Genomic DNA, 23,956 nt, shown 5'->3' on the forward strand with positions numbered 1-23,956 from the left:
CAGCCTTTCACTTGAAATCCATACAGTATTACTCTATGCAGACACAGATGCAGAAGAGAGACAGAGACCTAATATTGTATGAGCGTAATTTACAACGTTCGTGATATTTTAAAATCTGTATGAAAATGCCCTTAGGATACACCCATTAAATGGCGCGTCCATTAAATCCCACATCTGTACCTCCTTTAATAGTTTATGCAAGCATTCATCTAAGTTTGGGTGGAAAGACTAGGGTTTTAAACGGGGGGGGGGGGGGAGACATCTTGTCAAAACAAAATTTAAACATTGACTGTTTTGTACTTCACCACTATAGAAAAAGTACAACCAAACAATAACTGTTATCAAGCTTTCCATCAAGTGAAAAGAAGGAAGAGTTATTAACAAAGCCATCAGTGGCTGATACAACTTTTCCCCTGAACAAATTATTTTAAAAACAACCATGGTCCTTCTCAGCTTAGATCTTTTAAAAGCACAAAATAAAATGGTACAGTGGTACCTCAGGTTAAGTACTTAATTCGTTCCCAGTGGTCCGTACTTAACCTGAAACTGTTCTTAACCTGAAGCAGCACTTCAGCTAATGGGGCCTCCCGCTGCTGTCGGAGCACGATTTCTGTTCTCATCCTGAAGCAAAGTTCTTAACCTGAGGTAATATTTCTAGGTTAGCAGAGTCTGTAACCTGAAGCATATGTAACCCGAGGTACCACTGTAATGTCCTGCAATTCTCTTTCACTGCCCTATCATAGCCTTTTCCCATCCTTAATATGAGCTTCACTCAAGGCATTTGGCAGTTCAGTGCTCTTGCAATACTCAAGAGATTCTTTCCAGAAGTTGCAGGGCTGTGATTCCGATCATTCATGACCATTAGCCATACTGCATAGAGCTGGTGGATATTGGGAGTCCAACAACATCCCGAGGGCCACAGGTTGGCAACCCCTGCCACACTGTCTGGAAGGCTGATTTCAGCCATCTTCCAGCATCCTGTTTATGGAAAACAATTCAGGTTTCCACAGCCAATATAACACAACACCAACCAGAGTTGTTCTCTAATTTTCAGATCATTACATCCCCATGTTGTGTCCCAGAATGAAGTCCAAGAAACAAGTTAAAAAAACATGCAACTGATTTGTATTAGTTTGTCTGCGGTTTCTCCCTTTTAATTTACAGTGGTGCCCCGCAAGACGAACGCCTCGCAAAACGAAAAACTCGCAAGACGAAAGAGTTTTCTGTTTTTGAGTCGTTCCGCAAGACGAATTTCCCTATGGGCTTGCTTCGGAAATCTCCGGGGACCTCTTTTAAATGCTGGCGGTGGGGAGCAAAGCCTTTCGCTCCCCTCCGGCCTTCAGAAGAGGTCCAGGAAGGCCGAAAGGCTTTGCTCCCCACCGCCAGCATTTTAAAAGCGGTCCGGGATAGCAGGGAATTGCGCTGCGCTTTCCCGCTATCCCGGACCGCTTTTAAAATGCTGGCCGCCGGGAGCGAAGACTTTCGCCCACCGCCGGCCTGAAGGGGGGCAAAGGTCTTGGCTCCCCTCCACCTGCCTTCCCAGGATAGCGGAGAAGCGCAGCGCGTTTCTCCGCTATCCCGACGGACCTGGAAGAGGTCCAGGACCTCTTCTGAAGGCCGGTGGTGGGCGAAAGTCTTTGCTCCCCCCCGCCTGCCTTCAAAAGCCGTCGGGATAGCGGAGAAACGGCAGAGAAGTCTTCGCTGCCGCCCGCCAGCATTTTAAAATCGCCACGGGACAGCGGAGGCTTCGCTGCTGCCTGCCAGCATTTTAAAATCGCCCCGGGACAGCGGAGAAGTCTGAAGGCGGTTTCCATAGGAACGCATTGATTGATTTTCAATGCATTCCTATGGGAAACCGTGCTTCGCAAGACGAAAAACTCGCAAGAAGAAAAAACTTACGGAACGAATTAATTTCGTCTTGCGAGGCACCACTGTATATAACTGTGATCTTAAATTATTGTAAGGCATGTACACAGGCACTAGATGGGTATGGTGGAAATTGCGCAATTCAAGGGAAACCCTTTCAGCTATGCAAATTAAAGTGGAGCTTTCTGCAACTTGAATCCACGAGTAAGCACCTTTATACTTTTGCACTTTCTAGCCGGGGTGCATAAATCAAAGTTTTGGGGTTTTTTTGTATCTGGTGTAGGAGGTGGAAGACTGGATTAAGTTACAAACCTAGGAAAGCCAAGAAATGCAAGTATGGCTGCAGGCAAAATAAATGCAAACCTATCTTGTGGAATTTGGGGGATTTCACAGCACTCCTCTTCCTCATAATCCTAAAGGGAGGCTGTGATTGGCTGCACTAAATTCTATGATATGCTTTCAAGTTCTATCGAAGTTCAGCAAAGTAAAAAAAAAAAAAACCAACGCAAGTCATTAACCATTTACGTTAATGTGAACTGGAAATAAAACAGCACCTTCTTCCCTTTCTGCACATGCCAATTTGCACTTACTCTGTGAAACCAAAACTGAACGTGGTCTTTATTTTATTTTTCCTCCTCTCCTCTGGCATATTTCATTAAGGCCAAAAACCTGTGGTTTAAAATATTACCTGCCACAATTGCATGCCCTCAACCACGCTTTGGCCTTCTGCTTCTCAAACAAGACTCCCAATTTATGCCACGTCACAAACCACTTTTGAAACTAGGCAGGCTTTCAACACTAGTTTGTATTGTGGAATGGGAAAACTTGCAGCCTGGCCAGTGCAATGGATGATGGGAGTTGTAGTTCAAAACATCTGGAGGGCACCAAGTTGAGGGAAGGCTGCCTCAAGCCTTCTGGGATTAGTGTTTCTCAAGAACCACCTCCTGCATCCCATATGATATGCAGCAGGTGGGGGATCTGAGACAGGCCTTTTTGACTATGATGCTCAAATTCCGAAACTCCCTTCCCAAAACGGCCATTTTGTCATGCTTGCTGCTCGCACTGGCTGCATTTGAACACCATACTAGGCCCATTTTATCTTGATGGGAGTTAGCCATAGCAAACCTTGGGCTCACCTGCTGTCCCCTCTCAGGCATGGTTGGGAGGAGAATGGAAGCTTCTGTGACCGTTTTTGATTAAATACATCTTAGTTTTATATTAAAACCTTAAGTTGTGGTTATAATCTTGATTATGGTTTGTTGAAACAATCCAGTCATTTGAAGCTGGCTGGTTTCTAACAAATCATAATTAAGATTAACCAGAGTTTGATGGCTTCAGAGGAAGCAACAAATTGCAACTATATGTGGACATTTAAACTCCTTGATGCCTTGTGGCTACACCAGAGAAGGGTTATCCATGGTTTACCATGTCATCTGAACACAGATATTTGAAGCTTTTGAAGAAAGTCTTTATTGTAAGGCTCATTAATAAATTGACCTTTATTGTAAGGCTCATTAATTAATTACTCTTTCATGAGCTTCTTTCTTTTAATTCTGTATACTGCTGGTTGCATTATCATTGTTTTAATGATATTTTCATTTTCTTGTTTTTAATTTGTGAGCTGTGTGTTTCAATAAACTATGATTAAAAAGTAACTCGCTTGATCCCAGAAGTAATATTTATGCAGGTTTTAGATGTGCTTCATTTTAACAGAAAACTGATACTTTCTCTCTCATTAGTTTTTTCCAGTTCTGCTAATTCAAAACTAAATTGTAATGAGTAAGAGAAAAGCTTCAAGGTTAGTTCAAATCAATTCTACTCTTTTAAAACCAATATAGTTGCATTATTACAACAGGGTGAGAGTGAAATGTATCCATGATAAATTTCTGGAATATACTTTTCAGTAGCAAGTTTACACCACAGATTCAAACATACATGTTAAAATGTACTGTACAGTACAAATACAGAACTGTATTACAATCGAAAACAAAGCACAGGGCTATTTCATGGTGTCCAGAGATCATAATAGCAGAGAAATTTTTTGCTTTACTTACTGGTATGTAGTAGATGCTCATTTTGGGGGCTTCATTGGCCGTGAACAGCATTCCTAAAGATTATAAGAGAATCTTGTAAAAGACAGGACATCCCCTCCCATTTTTAACTTTCAGAAATTTGAACTGAACACACTTGGTGAGAACATGAATCCCAAAGCTATTACTAAAAAGAAATTGGAGAGCACTATGGACATACCAGCTCTGGCTCAGTAAAAGCTCCACTCTTTTGAGTGCCCAGAGCTGTTCCTGTTTCCTTTCCTTCTCTTACCACATGCACCCTCACCCAGTCAAATGCCATTTTATTTTATTCAGAAAGTCACCTTTCCAGACCAATCCTCAATGCCACCCAAGTATCTGAAAAATGGGGGGTTAATTTTTGTTCTCCCTTGAAAGCAACAACAGATGCAGTCCTTCCATGAAATCAGTAACAAAACGACCATGGATTTTAAGGGAGCAGGAATGAAAATGGTCAAATTTTCTGTTGCAGAGTTAATTATTAGTAGCTCCAGATAGTTTATATGAAATCTAGTCAGCTCTTAAAAGCTCTTGTTCAAGAACGGATACAATCGAGTGGTATATACATTTTATGAAATAAATAAATAAATAATAAATGTAAGATAGGGCTACCATACATCCAGATTTTCTTTAAAAAACCTCTATAACTTTTGGGGTGTCCTGGTTTTTACTTTTTGAAATGTGGCAACCATATGTAAGAACCTATATGTGCCCATCTGAATTGTTTCAGGAAATCTACCCAGGTGTGCGATTTTAGTAAGTATAATTTTTAAAACTACTTGTTTTATATTTTTTTAAACGTAATGTAACTTGTTTTCAATGTTTGCTTTTATATTGGTATTTTTAATGAACACTTCAGATTGTGTTTTGTAACATATTTAGAGGTCTGTTGTTTCAATAAGTGATAGTAAGCAAATAGACTCTGCAGTTGGAGACACTTTTTTCACCCTTCTGCTATGTCAAAAGAGTGAAGAGAAGAGGGTTTCGACGAGTGGAAAAGCACCTTTGAAATCAAGCCATTTTCTTTTATCTTCTACTCACAGGAACGAATGATAATTTTTTCCCAGCAGTCAGTGAAGAGGAGGTGAAAGGGAGGATTCAGTTTAACAATTATTTCAAAAGTTTCTAATAGTTCTGTCAAGAAAAGGAAAACAACTTCCTAATGGAAGCAATATTCCCACAGACTGAAGGTGTGCACTCTTTGGGGCAGTGGCTGGATGCAGATATACGATAGGGAGAAATCTGAATTAAAGAGATTCCTAGAGCTCTTTTGTTTAAACACGCTAATCCTGATCACTGTTTACAGGAAGAGGGACACACCTATTAAACCACAGAGCAGACTAATCAGATTACATGAAGAAGCATTTCAAACTTGTTTGAATAACCTCCTCATTACTAAAATACTGACACCTGAAATTATGCTGAGGAATGAGATCTTGTAGGTGTTTCATGATGAAGCCAGAGGATGAAAGAATGAAACATCCAGTTTTGACAAGGATATGATTTTTATGAGAAATGAAGGATTTGGAATGTATGAATGAGCTGAAGTGTACAAGATAAAACATTGGAGACACAACTGACTGTTTGCTGTTTTTTGGATATAGATATTTATTCCGACAGGAACAAGCCTTTTAGACAGGCACTATTCTGCTTGTTCCATCACAAGCATTTCTGCTTGCCAGATGGAACGATCCCTCCTCTCCACCCCCACCATGCTGTTCTCGGGGTTCACCAGACCTGCCAGTCAATTTGGGGGTGAAGCCACATTGCACTAGCAAGAGCTCTTGTACTGACTTCCACCAGCATGCTGGCTCAGTTGAATCTAGCCCCATGTCTCGTACTGGATTCCACAAACAGGCCTAGACATATTTCAAAACTTGCAAGGAGCAACCATACATACTAATAGCACTCTCAGTTCTCTTGAGGGCTGGTCCTTATGTAGCCAAACCAACACAATGGGGCAGTGTCAGCTGGCCTGGAGAAACTCCCGAGGTTTGCCGACGTTAACTGGTAAGGGTGGAACACAGCCTGTGGAGAGGCAGTGTTACCACACATGCACACTATGCAGCAACAGAGCCTTGCCCTGGCTGTTGGAATGAGGGGCCCATCAGTGGCACATGAAGTCTGGAGCTGGCTCTGGAGAAACTGTTTGGGGTGGGGCTGGGAGCCAGAAAACAAGGGGAACAGAATGATTTCAGGAATCCTGAACAAAAGCCCTTCATACTGCAATACTATGTTGCAGGTCCCCCTTCTGATTATCTACAACCCAACAGAGGACCAAAATCAACCACACCCAGGTAGGAAAGTTACCAGATGCAATCATGTTTGGACCAGCATGGTTACCTATCACCTGCTGAAGAATTTTCCACATACCTGAATTAGGATATATGCAAACATCATTAATATCATGTTCAGGCTCCAAGGAAGTGAATATCTTCCCCTGAAACAGAAAAATAAGCAACATAAAGGATTAACCCAGCTCTTTTGAAAGAGCCAGTTAGGCAATATAATAACCTCTCCATTGCATGCAAAAAGCTCCAGGTTTGACTCTTGCCATCTTCATTTGGGCTGGAAAGGACTCCTGCCTATAACACTGGAGAGGTGCTGCTAATCAGTGTTGACGATACTGGGCAGCTTTCCTATGTCAATTAATTGGAGTGACCTTAATTAATTGGAAGAAAATGTTTTTAATCAACTGATTGATTAATCCATCAGAAGTGGTAGACCTAACATATTTCATGTCTCGCCTATCCAAACAGATTCTGAAGGCAGCTTACTCCAATTGAAAAATACATAGGACCCACCCCCTTTAAAAAACAAGGTTTCGACAACCAAGCAAATATAAACAGTCTGAATCACTCTCACTTTAGCCTGCCTTTACTGAAGACATTCTCAAAGGAATCTTACATAATTTTCACCTGCTAATATTCACTGTTTGTGAAAGTGGTCAGCTCACGTGAAAGTTTTATTTCCTGCATGGTAAGGACTGAACTGCAGAAGAGGAACTCTCCAGAGCAGAGCTTTCCGAACTGTGTGTCACGACACGTTAGTGTGCTGGCTGCACTGTGTAGGTGTATCATGCGAATGCTCCCTGCACCGGGGCTGGAAAGAGGTTAGTTTAACCGGCTTGCTAGTAAAACTGAATTACCATGTCGCGAAACGATGCATGTCTAAAAAGTGTGCCGCCAACATGAAAAGTTTGAAAAGCTCTGTTCTGGACAGTTCTAACTTTTGCAAATAAGGTGTCATCAGTGGGTCTCAGAAAAAGAAAAGTAGAACAGGAAGGAAGACAAGGACAAAAGAGGAAAGATGAGAAGGTGTGTGTCTATCCGTCTGTCTGTGCTGGGAGGCCCTGGGGGAGGAAAGGAGCAGAAGAGAACAGGTTTGATAGGCCCTTCTTGCATTTTGCACCAGTTGCATTAGTGGAAGTTTGCTGCCTGCTGAATAACATGGCCGTCATGCATTGCTTTACACTGAAATTGAGAGAATTGGTAATTCAGTGGTAGAGTTTATCTGCTCTGCATGCAGAGGGTCCCAGATTCCATCTTCAGCATCTCTAGGTAGGGATGAGAGAGACTCCCTCCCTGCCTGCAACTCTGAAGAGCCACTGCTAATCAGTGCAGACAAGACCGACTGAGCTAGATGCACCAAAGATCTGGCTCATTATAAGTCACCTTCTTGCACTTCCAAAATGGGAGGTCACTAAGAGGTCACCTGAATGTTAAACACCATTGCAAAAACACAATATGACCAGAGCCCAAATTCCTGTAATGCAAAATGTGTACTACAGTCATAACCATAAACCTTCATTGCAGGGCAGATGATGTTTAAAAAAACACTCTTATGCCCCATCAATTTCAGTGAGAGAGTGAAGCGTATCAAACTTCTTCCAGTGAAAGCAGCAGGACTTGAGTGCTTAAGCTTTGGCTGGATCTTAGAGAGGACCTTTTCAGTGGCAGCACCCGAGCTACAGAATAGCCTCTTCAGAAAGGCTTGTTGTTGCTGTTTAGTTGTGTCCGACTCTTCGTGACCCTATGGACCAGAGCATGCCAGGCACTCCTGTCTTCCACTGCCTCCCGCAGTTTTGTCAAACTCATGTTGAGAGCTTCAAGAACACTGTCCAACCATCTCATCCTCTGTCATCCCCTTCTCCTTGTGCCCTCCATATTTCCCAACAGCAGGGTCTTTCCCAGGGAGTCTTCTCTTCTCATGCCTGCTACCATCTTCTTTATGGTCTTTTCAGCAGCAAATGGAAGATTGTTTTACTCTCCGAGACTTCAAAAACCCCTGCTCTCACAAATCCGATTTTCTAGTCCCACGGATTGTGTGTGTGTGTGTGTGTGTGTGTGTATATATATATATATATATATAGAGAGAGAGAGAGAGAGAGAGAGAGAGAGAGAGAGAGATGTATTGGTGATTTGACTCTACTGCTGCAAGTTTTTTTTCCTATGCTGCAACTGTTTTGAGATATTTTTAATATTCTATTTTATCTTTTTGAGCTGCTAGGAGACCTAGACTATCAGGCAGCCAATAAAAATACAATAAATAAATCAATTAATAATTTCATGGAGTGTATGGCTAACAATGGCTACTAGCCATGATGGTTATATTACCATCTGTGCTCAGAGGTAGCATCCCTTTGAATGCTAGTTGCTGAGGATCATGAACACTGAGAGAACTATTGTGCTCACTTCCTGCTTTTCAGCCTCCCACAGTGAATGAGTCACTGTGAGCCTTTGGACCAGGCTTCCTCAAACTCAGCCCTCCAAACGTTTGGAGACTACAATTCCCATCATCCCTGATCACTGGTCCTGCTAACTAGGGATCATGGGAGTTGTAGGCCAAAAAAGAAATTGGGGGGTGAGTTTGAGGAAGCCTGCTTTGGACTGATCCAACACGGTTCCTCTCATGCTCTTAAGCATCCTTATTTGCTCTCTAACACTTTCAAGATGTGGGCTACAGTCTTTTCCGTTCAGAAGGCAAAAATAAATGTTAAGACATGCAGTTCTTTAGCCCAGTGCTCTGCAGTTAGGATGCAGCAGTCTGCAACAGGCTCCATTTTATTTTATATAAACTTAGGCGAGGCCACCCAAATTGCTTCAGGCAATTTCCCGCTATAGCCATTTGGGCAGAAACGCTGAACATCCGAGTTCTATGAAGCCTCTTTGTTATATAAAAAACGACTGATGAAAAATAAAGTGAGACATTATAAATGCTTATGACCTGCAGTATACCTGCACTTTAAGAGGTGCAATAAATATGATCCAGTTGCAAGTAATTCAAGAACTGAATTACTGAAGCTGTTCTTAAAATTCCAGGATATGTACTTTGTGTGTGTGTGTTTAAGCACAGACATCCAAGCCATACATACTGCACCACTGGCATAAAATTGCCTTCCACTGACAGCCAGGTCCTGTATATTAAAAAGGCGGCAATCGGCTGATTATCTTGTTGCATATGTGAAAGAAAGAATGGAAATCAGCTCCTTCATTGAGAAATGAAACAAGGCCCAAATGGTGCATGTTAGGTGGCTGGATTTGCAATGGAGTTGCAAATTGGGACATTTAAGAAACTTGTGTGTAATGGTGAGAGAAATGACTGCAAAGCTCCTAAAGTGGCCTCCTCCTTCTAACAGGTGCCAGTGAGGAGCCCCCCCCCCCCATCGCAAACATGCAATCTTTTGCTGAGGTGGGACAAACTTCCTGCCTGCTGTGATAGGAATCGGCCTCATGCTTTTCGTGCCGTGTGTGGACATGGCCTTGCTGGACCGCTAAGGAAAAGACAAGTAATGGATTTTTCCCCCTTCCATGGGAAGTGTGTGGATTTCCCATTCCACTATAACATTTTCCACATATGTATCCCAGGGGGAAATCACTCACGTAGAAAGGAAAAGAAGTTTGGTCACAACCAGCCCTGATTCGCAAGTGGGGAGGGGGGCAGAAGGAGGAAGGAGAGCGGCTGCTTTGAAGCGAGCATCATGTCGCCTGACCCAGTCGTTCACTTCTAGGCATTACGGCTTCTGCTTCTTGTTTCCTCCTTACCTCGCTTCCACCATCCGCAGCAATGATCTCCCATGTACCAGCAAAATGCACTGGCATTGCCTTTTTATTGTTTTATCACCTGTTGTTTGCTGCCACAGACTCCTTTGGGTAAATAATAAACTTGGTAAATAATAAAATAATGAATGCTAAATCAGGGCTGGGGAACTGGTGGCCTTTGAGATCCTGTTGTTCTCCCATCGGCCAGGGATGATGGGATTTTGGAGTGCAGCAACACCTGGAGGACCATAGGTTCTCCATCCCTTAGCTGAATCATGGCTGTTGCTTGCCTGCTGCGAGTGGCACATGCTGGGACAGCAGCAGGAAGGCCCGTATCCCTGGCCGATGCTGAACCTCATTAGAGCAGAGGGAAAACCACACCAAAGTCCAGGGGTCAAACTAGCAAAGATTTATCATAACTGTGATAACCTATGTTGGAAATGTAAAGAAAAAGAAGGAACCTTTTATCACATGTGGTGGACTTGCCCCAAGGTGAAAGACTTCTGGGGAAAGATTTATAATGAATTGAAAAAAATGTTGAAATATACATTTGTAAAGAAACCAGAGGCTTTTCTCCTTGGAATAACAGGTTTGGAATTGCCCAAGAAAAATGTTAAATTATTTTTGTATGCCACAACTGCTGCTCGAATATTACTAGCTAAGAAATGGAAAACGCAAGAACTACCAACTGTGGAAGGATGGCAGATGAAGATGATGGACTTTTCGGAGCTAGCCGACCTGATCAGAATGAGGATGAGTATCAGGAAGAATGCAAAATATTTAATGACTACTTAGTTAAATACATCAAATTAGAATAATTGGAAAAAGCTTGGCTTAGGGTATAAATAAGTAATATGAGGATTTATTATGTATAATGCTGAATTGGGAAGAAAGACTGATGTTAAGTGATTAAGTTAAGATTTTAAGAAATTTGATTTGGAAAACCGTGAAAATGATATCCACTGAAATTCAACTAGGGGGATATGAGGAAGTCACTTAACAATGTTAAGAAGATCAGTTTTAATAAGGATATGATTTATGTTTGTCTGTTTATTTGTTAGTGTGTTTTTTAATTTTGTGAAAATCAATAAAACTTTTTGAAGAAAATAAAAAGTCAGGGGTGGGCAGAGCAGCTAGGCTGTAGAGGCAAGGAAGTACAGACTTAAAGTGGCCATTGATTTGGAGTGGAAAGAGAGAGATCTGGCCTAAACCTGTTCAATGCTGAATCTTCAATGATTCAGCTAATTAAGCAGATAAAAGGGTACAAAGCAGTTTGTTTCCTTTTGCACTCCTCCCTTTTTTCCCCTTGTGTGGTTGACAGCTTCACCTCCCTCCTGGGTGCTTCCTTTCCCTCCCTGTTTAATTTTGCCACCCCACCCACTTCTGCTGCCTTCCGCCTTGGTAATTAACAGGAGGAAGGGTCTTCCCCCACCTCCGCGCTTTTGGAAAACAAAAGAGCTGGATGCTCCCCCGCTGCAGGCAAGTCTCTATAGGTCCTCTCTGCCACACACCCTTCCTCTTTTTGCCACTGATTTCCAGCCAGAGACAGTTAAAGGAACCAGCATCAGAGGAGAGGCCAGTGGGAACACATCACCTGCCAAGGAAGAACTGCATCTGCCTTGCAGCCAGAAATCTCCTCATTTGGCATTCCACAAGCCACTTTGAACTCTTGCAGGTGCAATTTGGAGAAACAAAATATATTGATTCTTGTTGCCTAGGACTGCATGACGTTCACATTCCAACACACAATTAAACACATCCTCACAAACATGCACTGGGCTGCAGTCTATGGGTTGGATCCAGATTAGAGTCACATGGAAGGGGGTTGGTGGAAAGTGACTACCCTTCTCCCAGCCCCACAAAGGCTTCTCCCAGGGGAGACACAAGTTTTTTTGGAGTGATGCCTCTGGAAATATTAGAAATAAATTATAATGGAATGGGAAATCAAAGGAAAAACTCAAAAGAAAGACAAAAGGAATTTGACTTACTGTGTCCTTGTTCCATAGCTTTATGATTCTTGAATCAGCAGAAATAATTAAATCTAATGAATTGTGGAACTGGATTGATTTGATAGGCAGACCATATTGGTGATCCTTCACTATTAATGGGCTGCTTGATCGGAGGTCATAAAAAAGAACCTGGAAACAAGTAAAGGTCACTGGATTACATGTTCAACATTCAAAAGATATTAGAGGTCTAAAAATTATGTTAAGTTTTCAATAGGTGAATAATTATCAGATAAATATAGAGGATTTCCACAGTATTTCTGAAGAGGAACGAATAACAGCATCATAGAATCATGAGATGGGTTTATTCTGTAAGAACTAAGCATGAGCCTTCAAACACAGAGATCTATAAAAAGAAAAGATCTCTATAGATGAACAGAGCAGGGAAGCAGTGTTAAGCTTTGTCCCGGTTTGCACATCATGGTAAGACAGAGCAAAATGGGTGTGTGATCTCCTCTTCAGGAGCCAGTACATTCACACTAAGCCATAGTTTGGCTTGTGTGAGAACACAACTTTTAGCTTTTCTTAAGCATAAGTCATGTTTGAACTTACTTAGCATAACTCGTATTTTTCAGCCTGCAGGGCAGCAGAAAAGCTGCTGAACCCCCAGATCTGCCAAATTCTAATCCCGCTGTATGCTTTACAAATCCCCCATTTGTACGTGGTTGAAAAGAAGAGGTGTGTGTGGAATTGGTAAGGTTGTAACAAGCTAATCTTAGAATCATCCAGTTATGAGTCTGGCCTTGCACTAATGTGCCTCCATATAAAAAACATTTATATTTCATTCACTCTTAAACATTTGAAGAAATAAATCCACCCTCCTCTGCAATTAAGGCGGTGAAGGTCCTATGTGAGTGTCTGGAAGCGGTTGGAGGATGGATGGCGGCTAACAGATTGAGGTTGAATCCTGACAAGACAGAAGTACTGTTTTTGGGGGACAGGAGGCGGGCAGGTGTGGAGGATTCCCTGGTCCTGAATGGGGTAACTGTGCCCCTGAAGGACCAGGTGCACAGCCTGGGAGTCATTTTGGACTCACAGCTGTCCATGGAGGCACAGATCAAATCTGTATCCCGGGCAGCTGTGTACCAGCTCCATCTGGTACGTAGGCTGAGACCCTATCTGCCTGCAGACTGTCTCGCCAGAGTGGTACATGCTCTGGTTATCTCCCGCTTGGACTACTGCAATGCGCTCTACGTGGGGCTACCTTTGAAGGTGACCCGGAAACTACAACTAATCCAGAATGCGGCAGCTAGACTGGTGACTGGGAGCGGCCACCGAGACCATATAACACCAGTCTTCAAAGACCTACATTGGCTCCTAGTACGTTTCCGAGCACAATTCAAAGTGTTGGTGCTGACCTTTAAAGCCCTAAACGGCCTCGGTCCAGTATATCTGAAGGAGCGTCTCCTCCCCCTTCGTTCTGCCCGGACACTGAGGTCCAGCTCCGAGGGCCTTCTGGTGGTTCCCTCACTGCGAGAGGCCAAGTTACAGGGAACCAGGCAGAGGGCCTTCTCGGTAGTGGCGTCCGCCCTGTGGAATGCCCTCCCATCAGATGTCAAAGCGATAAACAACTACCTGACATTCAGAAGACATCTGAAGGCAGCCCTGTTCAGGGAAGTTTTTAATATGTGACATTTCAGTGTATCTTTTATCTTTGTTGGAAGCCGCCCAGAGTGGCTGGGGAAACCCAACCAGATGGGCGGGGTACAAATAATAAATTTATTATTATTATTATTATTATTATTATTATTATTATTATTATTATTATTATTATTATTAACACTGATCCATTATTTCCACAAAAACGCCTCAAAGCAACTTGCAATACAGAAATCAAGACAATGTTGCTATCCGTTCCCCATATGGGGAACCTTTGTAACACGAGCACACAGACAGCAAACCATCACCAAACTGGGCGTGCAACAAATTGCCGTAGTTTTCCATGTATAACAAGACTCCTACTTTTGGGAGCGCAAAATTAAGGAAACAGTATTTTAAAGTTGTTCAGCTTTTTGGGGAATTTGCCAAAGAAGTTGTTGAACTTTTTTGGGGCAATCCATGGTGGGGGAATCTACTGCTCCCCAAATGTTATTGAACTACAAGTCCCATCATCCCTGTTCATTGGCCATGCTTGCTAGAGCTAGTGGAAGTTGTAGTTTGGCAATCTCTGGAGAGCCACAGGTTCCCTATACCTGCCCTAAAGAAAGGCACGGCATGAAACAAATGAGCACAAGTTGCACTGGAACTGTAGCTTCCTTGGGAAGCTGAGGCAGGAAGCAATTTCAACTGCAAACTGTCAACAGGGTCCCCCATCACACAGTGTCTCCTACTTTGATGCAGCTCAAGATCGATTTGACACATTCCACAGAATGTATGGCCCAGAATTAATATGCCAATAGAAGACCTGGACACAGTCTTGCACACCAGCCCAGTTTGCACATAATGGTAAACCATAGTTAATGGTTTACAATGAACACATTCAATTGCTCTTGCTTTACTTTTACCCTCTAGCCAGCAGCAGCAACAAACCACAATACCCGGCTTAGCACTATGTTCAAACAAGATTCTGTGGTTTGTTTCACCCAGATAAACTTTGGCTTAACCTCGTGGCTTGTTTGGAGTGAAACAAACCACAAAACTTTGTTTGGATGTAGCACTAAGGCCCTTGCTAGAAAGAAGATCTCAACCATGTTCCGAGTAAACCATTATTTATTATTTACATGTGACATTTAAGAATCTGACAATGTGGCCCTAGCTCAGCACAGAAATGTAGCACAAAGCCCATAGCAACTAAGCTGACAGCATAGCTACCTGCCCCGTGGATGTTCCAACAGCCATATTCAATGTTCCATCAAACTTCAGGGCCGAAATAGAGGGCAGACCATCTATCCTGAAAGAATTTGAGAAAAACCTCATTCTAGTTAATTGCCATAATCTTTAACTCTTAAGGCTCAGCACCAACCAAAGGATGGTACGTAATTCTGAAAAGCTGCAGCATGTAAAAACAAAAAAATGTTACTTAAGAAAATTTACTTAAGTTAAGAGGCAAGATAAATATATTTTCCATACTCCTTATCAGCTGTCACACTGCTTAAAGCGCAATCCAGCACCCCGACTCTGTTTCTTGTTCTAGGGTCCCAGCATTCCACCTTCCCCTGAGGAAAGCAAAGAAAATACCATTTAGTGCTTTCAAACAATTCACCATGCTTTCATCAGTTTACTCATCTGCCGTTCATTGAAGCCACTTATTTAGCATTCAGCCTCGAAAGATGGATTCCTATGCTTTCAGGTTTTTTTGTTGCATTTAAAAACGATCTGGTCTTCACATACTTGCAAGGAGCAATTCCTTATGTAACCCGGGGCTGGGGCGGGCTGGGGTGAGTCAACAGCTGGGACTACAGACATGACACATGTTGCAGCATGTGAACCAGCTCTATTACAAACCAGAGCTGGCAGAGTCTGCTGCTGGGCTCCATCCAGGTTAAAAATTGGGGACTCATAGAAAACACAGATTCCCAGCACAGCCTCAGCAACTCCCCACAACTATCCACTTGCTTTCAGCCTTTTTGTCACTTTAGAGAAGATGCTGATGGAAGGCTCTCCCCGCCCCCTCCCAATGTAAATAAGCACTTTGAAAAAGAAAACTTTGACCCTTGGGAAGATGGGGTGAATGTGCCCTTGAATACCATGTATCAATGGCAGAAACAACATTGCAAGCATGGCAACTATTTTAAACAGGGCCCACGTTAAACCAAAGGACACAGAATGGCATGTAAACCATTGTCCCACCCTGCAATTATGCAATGCCCACTCCTCAAAAGCGTGCCTGAGCCTGCTGAAGCAGCATTGTCAATGGTGCAGAATGCAACTGCATCACAACTCAACAAGAGAAGGTTTATTCTCCTGTCTTTTGTCCCCATCGTCACAACAACTCCGTTGCACCCTAGTGATATAGCACCTCAACGGAGCCTCACTGTTTTGACCTCCCAAAGAGCTATTCCTCTTCTTCAGTTGACATACCAGATGTCATGATGCCCAATACATCTTGTGTCTTTTGCACGCAGGATTGGTTTCCCTAAACCTACAGAGATATCTGTGCATGTCTACTCAGAGGTAAGTCCCAAGCAAATGAGAAAAGAACTGCAACCTTAGTAAATGTGATGGAAATATATTCTGCTGCGCTTTGGTGTATTTTTTTTAATGCCTCCTGTAATAAATTGGCACAACAAAATGTTGCAGTGTGAGATCTTTCTATGTAGGATTGCTGTCAGCCAGCCATACCTTTTCTACAACAAACACTCCATTGCATTACTGTTCCTGCCACAAGGTTTTCCATTTTCTTCCCTCCAAAAGTTAATCTATTTTGGAGTTCCTCCCTTGTTAGAGTCCCCAGCCTTGAAATATTCTCTGAACTACTCCAACGTTGATTGGGTTCTTCCAAGCCTGATATTACCGCCTCCTTTTTCAGGGGAGGAACTACTTTGGCTTCATAATGAGCCACACTCAGAGAATGAATTTGCTATTAGTATATAGGATATTGCAGTCCTGTGTCAATGATCTTGTTTTTTAAACAGAAAATAGTGCTATATTTCTTAGTAAGGTGAAACATTTACCTCAACTGTGCCAGTGGCAAATAAACCATGTGCAGGATTTATGTCACAGACGTGATTCTCCCTAGAGGAGAAGGAAAAAGAAATTTAATGACTGACAGGGAGATAAAATATTAAAATAAGCAAGCTAATACCATCTGTGAAATGTTCTAAAATCAACCCAAACCTATAAGGCTACAAAGAGTAAATGCAATTTTACGTGCAGTGTTTCTTTGTTCAATCGCTATATTTTAATCACTATATTTTGGTTCTGTTAAGAAGTATAACTAAAAGCATAACTAACGGCTATGCAAATTTGAAACAAGGAACAATTCATCGCAGAAAGCAGGTCTATTGGTTTATCGGTTGTACCTTTTTAAAACTATTTGCCATCTTCTTCTAAGATACTTCAAAATATCCAATGAGGTATTTTCTCGACTGAGCAACTTAATGAATGGAAATATTAAAACATTTGCTTATTAAAGTAGAGTAATTAAAGTAGACATTAAAATATAAACAGAGCAAACACCCCCAATTTATAAGTGCAGTCTGCAATGCCTTTGTGACACTCAGATTACAGATCTTATGACAATTTTTTAAAAAAAAACTATCCTGTGGCTCCACCTGCTGGAATAAGATGCACCTAGTGAACTGAAGATACTTACGAAGCATCGGTCTGTAAGGAATTCAGGTACCTTCCTTGTTCCAGATTTAGCCTGTATATTTCAGAGCTGCAACAACAACAACAACAATTGTACTTACACACTTCCCTTTCGATAAGAGTGACAATAAGTGTATATATTAACATTCATATAAATGTATGTATGTCTAAATATGCCCAAGTCATAAATAAATCTACTCTTTTCTTACATTGCAGCAGCAAGTAATCAATTCCAACCTCTCCTTCTCCCTATTTTCATTTAGTGTACAGGCAACACCCATTTTAGGCACAAATGTGCCAAACCTGGAAGTGACCTGGGTACGTCATAAAGACATCATTGAAACGTTACTAGAAGGGTGGGGCAGAACAAGGTGTTTGCAGGCTTTTTCAACTGGTTTTTGGTTTCATGCAATTAAATGCTTTTCAAATGCCTTAAAATTCCTAAAATAAACTTAAAACCATCACTAAATTATAATAAAATTGAAATGGCCCACATATTTTTCAGAACTCAATTGCTTTTTAACAGTGTTTCTCAACAATTCAGCTTAACCACTTCCTACAAAATATTTCCAACAAAACTTATTTGTTTTGTGAACTACTCATTCAGAGTTCTCTCCCAATATATTTATGAATGTTTAGTAAATCTGCTTTTGTAGGATATTCATCATAAACACTAAATAAAAATGTATGCACAGTTAAGGAAGGAATCAGCGCATCTTAAATACCTTGCTCCTACGAAATATAAGTCACATGATGGATAATGATATGAGAAATCTCTACCAAACTTTGGTATTCTTGTCCTGTAGTAACGGCCATGTTGGGAATGAAATTCTACGTATCTGTCACACAGCAGAAAGACTATCTGAAAAATATAGAGCACAGGATTGAGATCTGGAGGGGAGTAACTCTCCCGCCTTGCTTAACCTTTAAAAGTGGGGAATGATTATTTTCCTAGAGGCATAATCAAGTGGGCTCAGATCCGGAACTGCTGTTCTGCAAATGTGTCCAATCTAGAGGAGGCTCCCACGCCTCAAACTAGATGCTTTCTGAGGTAGAAGTGAGAAGAGAGGCTATTTTCTCCAAAGCTTCCTCCACCAGACTTCTTAGTAGTGGCACCCTCCCTGTGGAACACCCTCCCTTCAGATGTCAAGGTATTAAACAACTAGCTGGCTTTTAGAAGATATCTGAAGGCAGCCCTGTTTAGGGAAGTTTTTTTCAGTCCATGGAAGTGCAACTTTGGATACATTTGACTGGTGTAAACAAAATAATGGCAGATTGATCATCCATGATACTAATTTAGCAACTATGTGAAGTCTGTTTCATGTGATCAATGACACATCAGGAGAGATATAACTTACACATTGGTAAGAATGTTTTAGTGCTACTTGAGTACTTTTTATTTTAAAAAAAATGTACCACACTATGAAAGATAATTTTTTGGTTGTTTTTTTTAAAAAAAAACCAGCTAATTCCAGCTTTTCAGCAAACAAACAAGACATTCAAAAGAATGTCAGCAGAGGATAAATAGCAATTTTCCTTCAGGTTTCTGTTGCTCAAGGAAACGGCAGGTAATTGCACACTACAGCAAATGGATCCTTTTAAACATTTTGAAATGCAAATTCTTCTAAAGCTTCCTACATGATATAAACATTAAAAGGAGACGTACCTTTGAGTAATCATCTGACAAAATATCAAACGTAATGACTGTGGAGATGAAAAACAATTACAAATAGGAGTCACTAAGAAACTCTTAAATAAACCGCACAACCTCAATTTTCATCGCACAATGCTCCTGTTTGTCTGTCTCTCTTCCTCCCTTAAAACCAAAGACAGAGTGTGTAATGAAACAAGCAAAACCATTAGCAATGCTCTGTTTGCAGTCTGCTGCGAGAACAACCACCTGAGTGCTGTTTCTGTCCATGCCACTATCTCACTGGGATCCGAGAACCCGCTGAAAGGGACAGTGATCAATTATGAAGTCCATCCTCTTGCCATAGGAGGAAGGTTTTCCGCTGTAACACATTTTGGGTTCAAAGGTCCAAGGGAAGTGTTGGCGAGCTATTGCAACCTCCATGGCTAACTTCTATTTGCCTTACAGAATCAGTAGCATACAAACCAGGGATGACCTTCCAGATGTTGTATCCCTGGCTATCAACTATGCTAGCCAGGGCTGATGGGAGTCCAAAAACATCTGGATGGCTACAGATTCCCCATCCCTGTTGGCTCCCATTTCAAGCAACACTAAGCATGTGATAGTGCACTCTTGGCAGGCACTATAAGCTGACCACCATCCATGCTCCAGGTAAGCAACAAACACAAGCCGATATAGTAGCACAATATCTTGCCAAGGACTGATCATTATCTCAATTTCACAAAAGTACAACCCCCAATACACTCTCAAATTTCTTTAGACTAATGTACTAATGTATAACTTTCTGCATTCATGCGTATACTAACATACTTTCCAAAGAAAGGCAAATGGCATGTGCTCTATTCTCAAAAAAAAAACACACCCTGATCTACATAGTAAAGGTAAAGGGACCCCTGACCATTAGGTCCAGTTGTGGCCGACTCTGAGGTTGTGGCACTCATCTCGCTTTACCAGTCAAGGGAGTCGGCGTACAGCTTCCGGGTCATGTGGCCAGCATGACTAAGCCGCTTCTGGCGAACCAGAGCAGCGTACGGAAACGCCGTTTACCTACCCGCCGGAGCGGTACCTATTTATCTACTTGCACTTTGACGTGCTTTCGAACATAGAAAGCACAATTGGGGCACACAGGATCTGGTCACTTAGCAAGCAATTCTGTACATCAGTCTTCTCCCGCCCGGTGCCTTCCAGCCCTTTTGGATTACAAATCCCATCAGTCTCAGTAAGCATGGTCAATGGCTAAAGATGGTGGGAACTGTAATCAAAAAGATCTGGAGGGCATCATGTTGTAGAAGACTGCTACACACACTTATCTGTGAATAAGTCCAGCTTTAATACTACTGAGTTATCGTTTGTTATGTTTGTTGGTTGCTTTTTATATTTTTAAAGTCACAAAGCAACTTAGCTCAATAAATATTATAACATTGTACGAAGTGGGATTTCCCACTAATAAAGATGCATAGGATTGCACCGTTTTCTACTGCCCTGTTAATATGTTTTATATATTAGTTTCCATCATAATTAGGGTTTACTTACCATCAGCATCTATGCATCTTTCAAATTTCATCGATAACTGGTAAGTATCGTAACATCGAATCCTTGGTTTGTACGTCCCTGTTCAAAACACAAAATAAAATAGTGTGTTTGACATGTGAGAAAATTTGCTTTACTACTCTTGAATTGATTTGTCTCACAGAGAAAATATGATTCATGTCTTGAAAAAGTTTCTGACCTGGACATGAATGGTTGTTCAAAAAGAGCTGCAACTCTGCACCTAGAAGTGTTTTTTTTTTTTGTTCCTTCATGACAATAACACCAATCATTCAATCAATTTTTAAAAATTGTATATAAATAATTGTAATGATTTATATAGAAATACACAAATTCACAATGCCTTATGCTGCTGAACTCACAGGAATCCCACCTAACTTAATTTTTAACATGACCCAGTCCATTAAAAAACAAGATTCCTATTAACTGGACAAAATAGCACATTAATAGCAATCAAATACTAACCCTTGCCGAGTCTTATTTCAGAACTCTATGGAATTCTACAGAACAGACAGTTAAAATCCCTTACATTCTTTTGAAAATCATAGGAATCAAGTATGCAACAATGGGCCACACTGACAAGGTTGCTATGGGGTACCCTTCCAATAAAGGGGGGGGGGGGAATACAGTCGTATTATGTCCAAAAAAATGAAGGCAAAAAAAGCACATCGAACCAAGCTCAGATATAGATATCTAGCTAGCTAGCTAGCTGAATGGGAAAACCTCTATGTAGATGGATGCTGGCATATGTAGCAGATGGATCAAGCAGCTGGAGCAGAACAGGTAACATTCAGCAGCTTGGGAGGAGCAGCACATAGCCAAACCCTGCTCCCTTCAGTGTGTTATTTTTAGGATCCTGATTGAGCTGGGAAATCCTCTATTGCGCAGCGAGCCTCTACAAGCAGAGGAGGTCACCCACTGAGAACCTTCACTCTTGGATTCATGGAAGACTCTCTAAACCAGGCATGTCTAAAGTCTGTTTCAGGGGCCTAATCTGGCCTGCCGGTTGGTTTAACCCAGCCCCTGTAGCATGTAGCAGTTTATTTCCTGGGGTAAAATCCCAAAAAAAGCTCAACAACTTTAATCATAAAGAACAACTTTGGTTGGCCCTCACGCATGTTCACTACATCAAATCTGGCCCTCTTTGAAAAAAGTTTGGGCATCCCTGCCTAAACCATGGGTAGGCAAACTAAGGCCTGGGGGCCGGATCTAGCCCAATCACCTTCTAATCCATCCCGTGGACGGTCCAGGAATCAGCGTGTTTTTACATGAGTAGAATGTGTTCTTTTATTTAAAATGCATCTCTGGGTTATTTGTGGGGCATAGGAATTCGTTCATTCCCCCCCCCCCAAAAAAAATATAGTTCGACCCGCCACAAGGTCTACCACTGAACTGAAGGAGATATAAGTGCAACTAACAGAACAATCCCATACAGTGGTACCTCGGGTTACATACTCTTCATGTTACAGACTCCACTAACCCAGAAATAGTACCTCGGGTTAAGAACTTTGCTTCAGGATGAGAACAGAAATTGTGACCCGGCGGTGCAGCAGCAGCAGGAGGCCCCATTAGCTAAAGTGGTGCTTCAGGTTAAGAACAGTTTCAGGTTAAGAACGGACCTCCGGAATGAATTAAGTACGAAACCAGAGGTACCACTATAGCTCCCAGCTATAGTCGCCCCCTGCCAGCTGCCAAACATGTTGAAAGGAAGCCCACTGCTGGGATCCCTGTCAGTAGGAGCCAGCAGAAACCCCAAAATGTGGTTGGATCCTGAAGCAGTCTCACTACCATTACATGATGGCACTAGGCCCAATTTGGGGCTGATCTTCCTGTCCCCATACTCTCTGCTGCCGTGAACAGTGGGCCTGTGGATGCTGCAGTAACACCATAAAGCCTTATCACTGGGAGGGGTGAGCTTGGATTGAGACATAACTTTTCTGAATCTAACTCATTGTTTGCAGGTCCCCAAAGTCCCATTTTAATACTACAAAAAGGAAATTTTAAGCCCTCAAACAAAGATATGCTTCCTGCCATACTATCCTTGCCAGCTACTAGCTTTGCTGTCCAACAGAAGTTTCAATCTCAGAGCCCAGTCTTCCTCAACCATAATATATCCAATGTGAGAGTTACTAGTGCTTTACAACTCAGTGCAGACACTGTTACAGCTAGTAGCAGACTGAAAAAACCTGAATGTTCGCATACTCACCAGCTGCCATCACGTACTGCCCATCCCGTGATACCTTGATCTTGGAGCTAACAGCAGGCATGTCAAAATCTTGGATAAGTTCAATTCTCCTAGAAATACCTTTAAAATAAAAGAGTTATACAAAACATATATATGTTCTTAATCAACACACAATAAAAAGTTTTCAATTCCAAAAGTACTTTAAAAAAAGAAAAGCTGAATGTAGGGATGGGGGAAAGGGGTGTCCCAATGTTGTTGGACTCCATCTTCCTGTTGGGATTCCATTCCACCTTTTGCTACAGACATGGGATTGTTGTGTGTCACATGTCTGTTTACATTCCAGCACAGATTGCTGGCGTGAGCGGAACTTCCGCTTTGTATTGCTTTTCAGTCTCTCTCCGAGAAGATGGCAAGGAGAGATGCCATGTTTCCTTTGTCCTGATTTATGCCAGAATAGGCAATAGTCGGAAAGAATCAAAGCTGTAGTCCAGCATCATTCAGAGTGTCACCAGTTTCCCATCCCTGGCTTAAAGTTTAGCATAAAACAAACTGTTCCAGCTTTAAGGCGAGATCCAAGCAACCCCCTTCCAGCTAAGCACCATCAGATGACTCTTTGAAAACAGAAATGGCACCCAAGCTAATCTAGCAGTGCCCTTTCCATTGTACAATGAGGGTAACTCACCAACATCTTTCTTTTGCAGTGCTCTCTTCTTTCTATCAGAAAGCCACTGTAAGAAAAAGAAAAGAACATAGAGGGTTAGTGTTAAATGGGCAAAAATATAAATAGCTGAGCCTGGTGAGTACAAAGGTTCCCAGCCCCTATAGTCATAATTTGAGGGTTGCCTTCTAATCTTATTTGATTTTGATCCGATCTTAAGCTGTATTTCAGTCAATTGCTGAATTTTATGTTTTAATGCATTTATATTTTGATGTTAGCCCGGTTATGGCTGGGGGGGCAGGATATAAATAAAATTTATTACTATATTATTAAAAACTCTATTTATTAAAAACAGAGATGGTACTATATAGCCTTCAAAATAAGATTGATAATCAAACTATTATGCTCTATAAGCCCTATTTCACATATATTTAAGGAAGTTCAGCCAAAGAGCTCCCAGAGCAGTCCATATGAGGTTAAAAACAAAATGCAATAAATGCAAGCAAACAAACAATTATGCCACAGGGTGGTTAAAAGTTCCAGTATTAAATCAATATAAAACAGAGAAAATCACTTTGAAGATGTGATAGGAATTTTGAGGTCTTAGATATATGGTATTGTTCATAAGTGTACCAACCAAGCACGTACATAGATCAGCACAGGAATACTGACCTGAAACCAT

General features: G+C 41.7%; 1 protein-coding gene across 1 annotated transcript in view; it reads right to left on the minus strand.

Moving 5' to 3' along the window:
• The window catches only part of NOL10 (nucleolar protein 10), a 43,299-nt gene that overhangs the window by 16,961 nt on the left and 2,382 nt on the right, over positions 1-23,956 (minus strand). Inside the window, exons 2-13 of the mRNA XM_083730289.1 lie at positions 23,299-23,344; positions 22,638-22,736; positions 20,417-20,494; positions 18,899-18,936; positions 17,958-18,094; positions 17,237-17,302; positions 16,596-16,656; positions 15,052-15,137; positions 14,794-14,872; positions 11,965-12,114; positions 6,309-6,375; positions 3,921-3,973 (exon numbers count right to left, since the gene is read on the minus strand). Coding sequence (XP_083586415.1) covers positions 3,921-3,973; positions 6,309-6,375; positions 11,965-12,114; positions 14,794-14,872; positions 15,052-15,137; positions 16,596-16,656; positions 17,237-17,302; positions 17,958-18,094; positions 18,899-18,936; positions 20,417-20,494; positions 22,638-22,736; positions 23,299-23,344 — 960 coding nt within the window. The remainder of the gene's footprint in view (positions 1-3,920; positions 3,974-6,308; positions 6,376-11,964; positions 12,115-14,793; positions 14,873-15,051; positions 15,138-16,595; positions 16,657-17,236; positions 17,303-17,957; positions 18,095-18,898; positions 18,937-20,416; positions 20,495-22,637; positions 22,737-23,298; positions 23,345-23,956) is intronic.

Source organism: Podarcis gaigeae, assembly GCF_964106915.1.
Source record: "Podarcis gaigeae genome assembly, chromosome: 3".
In the NCBI taxonomy this organism is placed as follows: domain Eukaryota; kingdom Metazoa; phylum Chordata; class Lepidosauria; order Squamata; family Lacertidae; genus Podarcis; species Podarcis gaigeae.